Source organism: Lissotriton vulgaris, chromosome 4_1 (genome assembly GCF_964263255.1).
Source record: "Lissotriton vulgaris chromosome 4_1, aLisVul1.2, whole genome shotgun sequence".
In the NCBI taxonomy this organism is placed as follows: Eukaryota; Metazoa; Chordata; class Amphibia; order Caudata; family Salamandridae; genus Lissotriton; species Lissotriton vulgaris.
In genome coordinates this window covers 615,959,401-615,971,727 of record NC_141691.1, presented here as the reverse complement: position 1 = coordinate 615,971,727, position 12,327 = coordinate 615,959,401, and the positions used below count along the sequence as shown (strand labels likewise).

The 12,327-nt window shown below is 40.0% G+C and overlaps 1 protein-coding gene across 1 annotated transcript in view; it reads right to left on the bottom strand.

Annotated features, from left to right (window-relative positions):
- LOC147722334 (mediator of RNA polymerase II transcription subunit 1-like) overlaps positions 1-12,327 on the bottom strand; it is a 597,606-nt gene that overhangs the window by 322,164 nt on the left and 263,115 nt on the right. The window contains exon 6 of the mRNA XM_086966831.1: positions 10,022-10,050. Within this exon, the coding sequence (XP_086822957.1) occupies positions 10,022-10,050 (29 nt within the window). The remainder of the gene's footprint in view (positions 1-10,021; positions 10,051-12,327) is intronic.

The following is a 12,327-nucleotide window of genomic DNA, read 5'->3' as shown; positions in this document are numbered from 1 at the left end:
TCATCTGCCACTTCTGTGACACAAACCTATTCTGCATTCATGGATCAGTCTACTGTCCACTGGGGCAGTTTAGTTTGGAGGGGCAGGACTCTCACCCATTTTGGAGTGAGGCGTTGAATGATAGACATGGAGGGCTTGCAGAAAGGTCCTGGTTTATCTTGATTCCCCCATTGATGCTCACTGAATTACTTGTTTGAGGGTACCTATAAATCGTTCCCAGGCACCATTAGCTTGGGGCCACAGAGGTGTGCTCTTTCGATGCTGGACATTTAGTCTGACCAGAAATTCCTTGAATTATTTGCGATTGAACAGCAGACCATTGTCAGATTTGAGTATGGCAGGGATACCCAACATTGCAAAAATGTCAGCTAGCCGCTCAATTACGTTGTCATGGATAGTGGATAGTAACTCCTCTAGTGAAGGAAAATGTGAATACTCCTCAATAATCACCATGAGATGATGTTCATTTTCCAAAGGTCTAAGGAAATAAACTGCAAATCTTGCCCACACATGTGCAGGAAGGTTAGACATTGTCAAGGGATGTTGCGTCACCTTGGGAGAAAGGTAGTTGCAAAGATGGCATCCGTTTACTTACCTCTCCACTCACTCACCTAGGAGTGGGAACCACACACTGTCTCTTAGGGCTCCTTTGGTGGCTACAATTCCACCATGTCCTTCAAGAGCTAGTTCAATGACTAGCTTTCTGAGGCAAGAGGATTTGTGAGGCTCTCAATACAACACCTTCCTTGGTAAAGGACAGTTCATCTTGTACATTTTTGAATTATTGAAATTCAACTTCGCCAGCAAAAGATTGAGCATGCTTTTTCCACAAATGAGTTGAAATGATATCTTTGAGGATAAACATGTTCTTATCAGCATTAGTAGCTGCAATGATCTGCTCAATGGATAGGGCTGATGGCGTGCTGGACCTCCCAATGAAGTTAATATGCTCTTCAGCTGTTTTGGATGTCGAACTGTGCTGCTATAACAGTACTCATGAAAGGTTATCAGCAGGGTTCTGATCTTTACCTGGCTTGTCTACAATTGCATAGTTCTACTCTTGCAGTCGCAACCCTCACCTCTCCATGCGAGGAGGCATCTTGATTTTCGGGTTTACAGAAATAGTGAGCAGCGCATCGTGATCTCTAATGATAGTGAAACCTTTTCTGTATAGAAACCCATGACAATTTTCACAGGCCCACTCTACAGACAGACTTTCCTTCTCAGGTTGCAAATAAGCATGTTCTGTGTCAGATAGGCTTCGACTGGCATAAGGCACAATGTGTGTTTGAGCATTCAGATGACCATTATACTGAGCAATGGTTGCCCCCAGCCCCACTGTGCTCACATCGACTGATCTCAGTATGCAACTTGGGGTTAAAATAGGCCATCTTTGTTGCATTTTCAATCGCATGTTTTAATCTTGTGAAACTTTGATCACATTCAGCAGAACACTGGAAAGGGGCATCTTGTTTTGTCAAGTCTTTCAATGAGGCACTCCCAGTATCAAAGTCAAAAATGTACCTTGAGCAATAATTAGCCATGCCTAAGAAGGATCGGGTAAGCAAAAACAATTCCCAACAGGTATTATGTAAAGACAGTTTTAGAAATGTATGCAATATGCATTACAAGAAAGGAATAAACAAGGAGTCAATTGATTTTTACGAAGGTAGTGTTATTTACCAAGAAGCAAAGGGGGATATTTCACATGACAATACAGTTAAGACAGCACTGTACAGAGCGGATCATGTGACAACCCAGTGACACTTGGTGCAAGGTGCTATATACAATTGGTGATGGTGAAAGTGCAAGTGTTAAAAACAGCTGCGTAGTCGATGCACAAATCAAAGTATTTACATCAAATGATGGCTTCACAAAGCAAGTTGTAATCACTTAAAATGCAATTATTTATATAGAAGCACAAAACGTGATATGCGTCGTGTAATTCAAGCTGTACAGTCGACGGCGTTTCGATCCCCTTTATTCGGGATCGTCATCAGGACAGGGTTGTCGATGGAAACAGTGAATTATACCCAGGTAACTGAGCGAGGGTATAGGAAGTCCAGCATTCATTGCTTACAGCCCTACCGCCAGATGAGCCCCGATTGCCTTCTGACCGCCCTGTTTCAGTCAGGCACAGCAAGTCCCGCCGGCTGATCGGATATAACTCAACGATCAGTCCTCGACCAATGAGCGACCACCCGGACTTCCTATACCCTCGCTCAGTTACCTGGGTATAATTCACTGTTTCCATCGACAACCCTGTCCTGATGACGATCCCGAATAAAGGGGATCGAAACGCCGTCGACTGTACAGCTTGAATTACACGACGCATATCACGTTTTGTGCTTCTATATAAATAATTGCATTTCAAGTGATTACAACTTGCTTTGTGAAGCCATCATTTGATGTAAATACTTTGATTTGTGCGTCGACTACGCAGCTGTTTTTAACACTTGCACTTTCACCATCACCAATTGTATATAGCACCTTGCACCAAGTGTCACTGGGTTGTCACATGATCCGCTCTGTACAGTGCTGTCTTAACTGTATTGTCATGTGAAATATCCCCCTTTGCTTCTTGGTAAATAACACTACCTTCGTAAAAATCAATTGACTCCTTGTTTATTCCTTTCTTGTAATGCATATTGCATACATTTCTAAAACTGTCTTTACATAATACCTGTTGGGAATTGTTTTTGCTTACACGATATCTCCCATCCCAACGAGGTCTATGGGTTTTCTCCTGTTGTTCTTACACATAAGAAGGATCGGAGCATGGAGACATCTTGTGGGGGGCAGGTAGCTGATAAGTGCTTGCACTTTATCAGGGTAATGAGTCATAACCCAATCAGAGAATGTGTGTCCAAACAGAGAATGTGTGTCCAAAGAATTTGAGTTTGGACTTGTGAAACTCACACTTTGCTGCATTTAAAGTGAGAACTGTACAAGCAAGTAACTGGCACATTTGTTTACGAGCCTGGTCATGGTCTTTTTTGTAACCCTGAGGGAAATTACTTACAAAAATGAAGATTTAACTCACAGGCCATGTTACAATTGCACTTTAGATTGTGTTTAAAATGCTGTCGTAATGTTTGCTCATAGAAAATGACATGCAGAAAATTGTGCCCGTTTTATTACGTGAAAAAATCATATTCAAATGTTTTATTGATTTAATAAATGATTCTTAGATTAATCATATGTAGGGAAAATGTGTTGTACTTAAATGTATGTGAAATAATATTGAAGAAATTAATTTTTGTACAGGCTATGATTCTTAAATGTGCCCTTAAAGTTGGATTCTTGCTCATAGCTTAATAGATATTTATTGAGAACATTTTGCCTAGCACCAGCAACTTGCCTAAGAATGTGCGGACTTCAAATTCATGTTTCTTTAGCTTCACCACGTTCGGTCACTTTCCTAATACAATGAGCTGCTATGACTACTTGAATAAATAATGATTTAGATATATTTTATGAATGCCTTACAGAATATTATTTCTAGTTTTGCCTCACCATATTCAACTTGCTTTGTATTCACAATGGTCATGAGCGCATCTTTTAGCCTAGGTAAGAAGGTTCTCAAGAAAACTTTCCTCCATGTAAAAAAGTCTTGAAACAATGTTTTACACTATATCGATGAGAATATTTACCATGGGAATCGGAATGAGAAGCATCGGAAGTTGACGACACCATTGGAAGTGGAGGGTTAATGCCTAGCAATTATCGATACATTGTGTGGTTATATATTAATGAGTGTGCCTAGCTAGTTAAAGTAATGCACAATTTGCAGAATCAGATGGGAAGAAGGCTCTGACCCAGATCTCTTTATCCTGCCTGTGCAACTCTTCTACTAAAAAGTGGCTTCTTTACTTTTGTTACTGACAGGAATTGCTAAAGGTGACTTGATCCTTCTTTTATTTAGAGACCCTTTCATGATCTATACTACTGCAAAGATCATCCTTTTAAAGCGGTTGCTACTGTAGCTGTAAGGAACTCGGCTGAGATAATAGAACAACTCTTTATGGATAGTTCTTTTCATATTCTAAATCTTGTACTTTTCTGAAAGGAACCCTTCATGCGTTCTCTTTAGGGAAGATTAGGCTCTATAGTTAGTTTACTGACAATTTCCTTCATGGAACACTATTGATTTATGCTGTCACTAATCATTTTGGACTGACATTTCTGTAAAAAGACTAATCTGAATAAAGACCATAAAAACAATACTAATCCTTTAAGATAAATAAAGGTGTTGAAACCTCATCAACCCCTCATCATTGACTGAACATTAATTTAACCATTGATGATATATGCAAAGTTTATGTCTGTGTTTTACCTCACTTCTAAATCGGTGGCAAAGGTCCATTGACCTTTTCAAGAGCCATCAGGATTTCCCAAGGGACAAAATCTGTAAGTGAGTGTTTAGATTTAAATACATTCTTGGCTAATCCTCAGGCCCCCGCAGTTTCTGGTAGCAGAGGAAATGGTTAACACCCTGAATGTAGCATTACAAAAAGTACACACGGTACAGTAAAAGTAATCCCCGACTCCAGTGACCAGATCCATATGACATGGCAAAGCGGTGTCCGACAGCAGATGTGGTTTGAAGGATGCAGTTTTTAAAAAAATGTGAGTATTAATAGGGTGATAATGTTGCGGGTGTAGTGGTTGCATATGTTTTTCCTGGTAGGTTGTATTAGAGAATAATGAGAAATATCAAAGAGCTGTTGAAGAGGAGACATTGATTTCAGGCTCAAAAAAGTTAAAGGATCACAGGATAATAACAAATGTTATAAACTTGTTTGCAGGAGAAGTTGATGTGGAGTGTGAGGTACCATCACTTCCATTGATAAAGTTAGGGACAAGCAGTAGTGTTCGATGTATCTCTGTTAAGGTTTGTGGAGCCTTATTGTGCAAATGGGTGAAGCTGCATTAATTTGTGTCAATTTTCGCTGGTCGAGAAGCCACTTGCGAGTGTTGAATATTCTGGAGTGATCGAGATACTTAATTTGGGTATAAGTAAAAAGTTTGAAGATTCAACTACCATTATGAAATGTTTTATGGATTTTAAGAAATTTGTTAGGAGTGATATACCTATTCCTGTACGAAAAGGAGAGGAGGCCCCTCCTGAGGGTGCTCCAGCATACATTAGGACTAGCGAACATGGATTAAATTAATTTCTATGGCTTAAACAATGGAAAAGAATCACCGAAAATGAGGGAGCTTCAAGGTTTCCGAGGTATGGGTCATTCACACCAGAATCCTTGATCATTTGAAAGGGAAAATTGTACAAGAAGAAGGTACCACCTCAACACATGTAATATGAAGCTTTTAATGGTTGGGAAAAAGCTGTGAGGGAAAAAGAGAAGGAGTAATATCAGAGGACGAAAGGGAGAGCGATGAAAAATTCTGAAAATGCCCTACGGGATGAAGAACAGCATAGATGGAGGAAGGCAATCATTGAAGGAACCAGATTATATCCGCTTTTAACATCAGAAAGTGCGAGAAAGTGTAAGTGTGCTTTTAAGCAAGAAGGGGATGACTTAGATACTGATTCAGGAGATGAGATATTAGAACAAATGTTGTCTTACCAACCCCCACCACCTGTAAAATACACTGGCCCAGAGGTGATAAGTGCGAGAGCGAGTGTAAGTGCTGATCAGACATTTATTGTTCACTGCTCCTGCAAGGAGCACCCCATTATGCCATGCGAGGGCTATATTTAAATGTTTGTTTTTGGTGATGTCCCTGGAGGGGGAACCACCACAAACATTTTAAATGTTATGGGGAACTTCAGCCTCTGTGGCAACATTAGAAAAAAAAATTCTAATGAAATCATTGAAACCATGACTATTTACCATCATTTTTAAAGCAGTTCCCAGGCTGGTGTGATCCAGAAAAATAATAAAAACTGGGCAAAAATGATGAATAATATATGAGCTTCCACAGCTTTTGAGCTACAGCTGGGTGTGCAGCAATCCCTAGGGTCTGGTTCTAAGTCTGTGTTTTATGTGGCGTGAAGATGTATAAAAAAGAAATAAGGTCCTCTTGTGTTTTTTTTTTCGTAAGAAAGACTTCGAGATTTAAAAAATAAAAATAAAAATAAGTGACGATTCATTTCACTAAATGTAATAAAAACTATATAAAAAGGAGTTAGACATGTATTTTAATAAAACCTTCAATAGGTTTTTAAGTAATCATTAATTAACCTTGCATTATGTGAATTATTGAAATATACATTTAAATACAATATTGGTGATTTATGAAGAAAGAGGATAGATCTACTTTAAATATAAGAGGTGGGAGAAACAAACCTCCGTATGCATGGCCAAAAGCCTTTTGTGCTCGGTGGGAAGTTTGATGCAGGGCCTGACTGCAGGCGAGGGCCTGCGGCCAAACCACACGCATCTCACTGCCTTCAGTGGGGGTTGGCTTTTTGTATGGTAATAAAATATTACTTTACATTAAAAAACGCTAGAAATTCACTGAAAAAAACCAAAGGTTAAAGTGATGTGCCCGCCCCTCCCCTTTAATAAGCTATTGGCATGGGGAGCTTGAAGAGAGGTGCTACGTGCCCCCCTCCCCCTAACATATATGCCTAGCCCACCCCGGAGGTATGGTATGGAAATGAGCAGGAGCCAATGCTTTTTTAAATTACCACAGGTCCTCCGCAAATTCGCACAAAAATTAAATAAAAATAGGGGTTTGTCCCCCACCAGGCCTAGGTGGTCAGGGTATCCCTACCCTGTCCCCTTATATTTTTAAAAAAAAATTCTTAAGACTCAGGACTGAGCCCCATTTCCTAAGATGGCTGCCACCACATCGTTACTGATGTGGTGGCAGTCAATCAGTTCCGAACTTGAGATCTGTTGGGCCCGGCGATCCTCTGTAGTATGACATGTACACTTTTTTTTAGCCTTAATCACACATTATTGAACAGATTTACACCAAATCATGAAAATAGCACTCTTTCTGGACCAAGATCCAGCTTTCTGCCAAATTTGTTGTAAATCCATTCAGCACACATTTTTTAACAACCCCTTTTCTCAGTCCACAGGTGAGGGATCCCCTTTAAACTTTCCATTTTGCAACGGAGGTGGAAGAACATTTTTTTTAAAAGTTTCATGAGGATATGTCAAACTGTGCCGAAGTTATTAAGAACATTGTGTGTATATATATATATATATATATATATATTTATTTTTTTTCACACAAAAAACTAAAGGTTACAGGAAAGTTCTAGTTAGGTTCAGATTTGACACTCACAAACCCATAGAAAATCAGCAGTTATAGTTCGAGTTATCTCAAGTGACTATAACTTGTGCCCGAAACTATAACTCACGCCCTTGCCATGCACAGTTTTCTCATCCATAATTTTACAGCAAATATTGCACTGATATTATCAATGAGGTCACTAGAAGAGGTCATGAGTGATGTAATATTGGGTGTAATTAGCAGTGCATGTTGAGGGCACGAGTTATAGTTACCCTAGGGCATGAGTTATAGTTATGTATCTCAAGTAACTAGAACTACTGAATTTCTATGGTTTTGTGTGTGTAAAATTTGAACCCAACTAGAATGTTCCTGTACTCTTTGTTTTTTTAGTGACTTTCTAAGGTTTTTTTAAAACTCCAACTATAATGTCCGTGTAACCTTTGGGTTTTTTCAGTAAATTTCTACATTTCTTGAAATGCTATGGGATCCCTGTGGCTGAAATCGGCTGGTGGAGAGGGGCTGCGTGTCCCCCTCCCACTTTTGACCTATGGCAGGGCCCCAGGGCAAGAGTTCCCTGGGGCTCAAATTGGCCTAGGATGGGGGCCATGTGTCCCCCTCCCACTTATTTAAAAGGTCAGTCCCGGGAGATGGGGTCCCATGGGCTGAAATCAGCCTAGAGAGGGGGAGTACATGTGCTTCCTCCCCTATACAAGATAAACAATTCCCCCCATGGGACTTGGCCCACCTGGTGCAAAACTAAAACCCCCAAAAAGCCCACAAGCGCAGGAGACCATGCTTTTTAACAAAAAATTTGCTGGGATCTGTGGATCCTCTGCAAATTCACTGAGTTTTTTTAAATCAAGCAAAACAAACAAAAACATGTTTGGGGCTTCAGCCCAATTTTCATGGGGCTGAGTCCAGAGTCCCAAGATAGCTGCCACAGCTTCTTGACTGAAGTGGTGGCAGCCGCTCTGATCTCACCTTGAGATCTGTCAGATCGGCATACCCTCCACGTCCCTTGATATCATTTTTTTAAATTACTTAACGACTGAATGGATTTACACCAAATTACAAGCATTCTTTACGGACCGAGTTCTCGTTTTTTCAAATTTGGTCCAATTCTATTCAGCGGTTGGGCTGTAGTCACAATACCTATGGTAAATTGCATAGGCAAAACGTGTTTTTGGGATCCCCCTTTTTCTCGGCCCGTTTGACGAATGACCCTGAAACTTCTCAGACAGCAGCTGAATTGGTAGACACATTAGTTTGGAATTTTTGGGGAAGATTTGTCAAACAGCTTCAAAGGTATTACCAAAACAGAAAACGCTTTTCTTAACTAGAACTATTTACTGCGGATTACAAAAGTAAAGCCGCTCACACAAAGCAAGGGTGTAATGCAACGTAGTTGGAGTTTAATTTGCAGCAGCAAAAAACTCACAATGTGTTTCAGCCCCAAGCTGCTTTGATCGCGGCTGTGTAAAGCTATAACCCGTCATGATTTTTTTGCTGCTGCAAATTAAACTCCGACTACGTTACACTACACCCCTGCCTTGTGTGAGCAGCTTTACTTTTATTCATGAGTAATTGATTTATGTTCAGCCGAGTAGCTCCCTTAGCAGGTACTCGACCTCCCAACAGGACAGAGTTATTATATGAGCAGAGGAGGTCATGTCCCTCACAAGTCAAATAAAAAAAACATTTATATTCTTTCATGAATGTGCAGTTCCATAGGTTTTTGCCAACGATCCCTCTCAAGTCTACTTGTCATTACTAGGTGTCCCACTGCAAAAGCATGGACATTCTTTCTAGAAGCAGCAGTTCCACTAGTAGTTTCTAGGTGTTCCTCTCAAGTCAAATGAAAACGCACTGATTTTATTTCATGGAGCTACAGTTCCACTTGTTATTAGAGGAAGCACTCAAGTCAAATGCAACCACTTGAAATGCCCTGCACCAAGCTGAGGGGGGTGGCTTTAGTATATAAATTTACAAAAACACGTTTTCTATTTTAAACATTTGTGCTTGTTTTCCATAGCATTATTTGCTAAAGTTGGTTAATAATAATGAGTCAAAATGATATATTTCAATACATTTCTTAACTTGTCTTTTATTAAAGTAAGTAATTACACTCTACAATACATAAGAATTGTTATTCACTGGTAAGTACAAGTGCAGTTAGACAACTTATTTTGGCTATTTAGTGTTAGATGGGTGTAAGGGTATGTAAAAGCTAGTCTTTGATCAAACCTTCCCTAAAATGGCCAGACCACCAGCAATACAGGGGAGCTGCAGGTCGTTAGTAGAGGTCTCGTTCAAGTCAGATGCAAGTGGTTGAAATGTCATCCACAAATCTGAGGGGTGTTTGGCTTCAAACTAGAAATCTGCACATGCACTCTAGCTATTCTAATCACTTGTGCTCATTTTCTGTAGAATAGATACATATACCATAGATGGTTTATAATGTTAAATCAACATTGTAATTTATAATAAATGTGAGATTCATAGCAAAGTGCAAGGGTCTAAAAATTTCTATTCTTGGGCAACTATTTTTTAATTGGACGTATAGATGTACAAGGGCAAAATGCAGTCTTTCAAAGTAAAGGTTGGAGTGGGCTGGTCAGTTAATATGTACCTTCTTCTTGGGTGGAAGGGAGTAGTATTTGAATGACATGTCAACAGACCAATAGTGAAAGAGTGTTGATTAAGAGTTCCTATATACATATATGCATTTTTGTATGATATTTTTAGTTAAACATGTGGCTGGCAAGACAGCCAAAACGGTCTTTATGCCAGACCTTAAACAGCATACCTGAGGAGATGCAACAATTCTTCACAGACCTAGAAGACAAAAACAAAAACAAAAAAGTTATAGTGCGAGTACAATATTAAATCTACTGAAGGAACTTTTTACACTGTTCTATTAAATTAAAAACCACCAAAATAACCAATTAATCCATTAGTGCACTGTCATACAAAGAACCAAAATAATTCAACGTTTATATATTTTAAGAGTAAAGAGAAAAATGTACTGTCCAAAAAACAGGACACGAATGAGGTGGTCTAAAACAGGATAATGTAGTAAAATGCAAACAGCTGACAAAGGGCATCCTTTCAACCCTCGAATTGGGCATCAGCGGAGGTTTGCATTACTTACTGCCTTAGTTTGAGCAGAAACATTTTGCAAAGCAAAACCTGCTTAACATTTTTCAGGCAGGCAGAACACAGTCAGTTTGCACACCTCGGAATAGGTGAAAACGTCTAATTAGCATGTCATCCTGCATATTCCAAGTGTGCAGATTGGAGTGGTATGGCCAGCTGCCACAAAACTGCCATCTCTATGGCATCAGAAGCCACACATTATTTCGTAGCTTCCAATGCCATGTCCTTTTTCAGAACAAACCCTCAGTTTTGGGGTTTGCCTGTAAAAAATGTAAAATCAAAAAATGCTGGCTTATTAAACATGCCGCCATAGCATGGCAGACAGCAGGCATTTTGCAGTTGCACGTATAGTAATTCCTATGGGTTGGCAGAAACAGCATTAGCAAAACTCCAAGCCAGATGGGCAAGAATTCAAAGGCCCTTATTATGAGCGATTGGGAAGTGCTCTGGCAAACCCCTTGGAAACAATGTTTCTGGGAGGCAACCTAGAAAGTCAGTGCTTTCCCACAAATTCGCAGATGTGTTATTTCCTTACTGGACCTTTTTCCCAGTGCATATTTCAGAGGGTTTGACCGGACAAAATTTGCCCAGAGAAAGAACAAAAATGTCAGTGAAATTTAAAGAAACAATGTTCCTATCCACACCAGGGTTACCACAAAGCCCATAGTGATAGTTTATGTTCATGGGCCAGCTACAGTTGGAAAAACCATTTGCCAGCCTGCCCTCTGAGATCTAGATAGCTCCGCTGACCTCGCCCTCACCACAGTCCCCCGCATCCGAAGAGCGACCTCCGGCGGCAGATAATTCTCCCACCTCGCTGCCAAGACCTGGAACACCCTCCCCACCCACCTTTGGCAGATTCATGACCTGCTGACATTCAGAAGACTCCTAAGACCTGGCTTTCCGAGCTGTAGCAGCCCCTTGAGACCCTCACGTGTGAGTAGTGCGCTGATGGATTGATTGATTGATTGATCATACACTGCATCTCCTGGATACCAGCAGGAAACCATCACTACTTTACCAGGCACTGTTGGCAGCAGTGAACATAAAGTGGGTTTTTGGTGCATCAACAAAAATAAATCATAAGCATCTCCTCCATTGATTCCATGACCTTCTATATATAGTCGGGTGAACCTATTATAATAACTTAAAAACATGGAAAAAAATCAATTAGCTTGGTTTTAATACAGTTCACACACACGCACACAGAGAGAAGTTGGCCTAACAGCTAGGGTGCTAGACCTCGGACCTGTGGCACTGGGTACGAGTCTCTGTAATGACGCTAAACATCCTATGATTCTGAGCAAATCACTTAATCCCCCGTGCCCAACAAAAATGAATGTGTGTCCTCATGTAACGTAACTGGTGCTATGTAAAGCGCTCTGATACCCGATTCGTATCAATTTCGCGCTATATAAAACTCTTAAATTTTTTTTTTTAAAAACACACACACTCTGAAAATATAGACCAGTGGATCTTATGCTGTTGTTCAGAGACCCCTGTGGGTCTGCAATGCCCACTCAGTGGGTCCCCAACTGTTTATTAATATGCTTGTATCATTTCATTTCTAAAGTGTACCTAAATAGAGAGGCAGAATGTATAATTGACATTATTTACATGTTCTGTAAATGTGAAGGAATCTGAAATTGGAGGCTAAATATAAAGTTGGTACTGTATTACTGGGAGCCATTCAAGTGCATCAGCCAGAATGTAGTGTGGAAGATGGGTGGCCTCAAATGAATTTAGAAAAACTCCAACCTTCCCATTTCATTTAAATTTAGATTTGTATTTGTTTATTAATTAAATACATGTTTTCATCCTTTTTGTATTTAATGAATGCTTCACCTCTGAATAGTTTTGCAGTTTAAATCATCCAAATTGCATAGGCAGCGGTACCCTGCTTCCATGAATGATTCGGTGGAGACTCCGAAATTCCAATAATATTTCAGTGTGTGT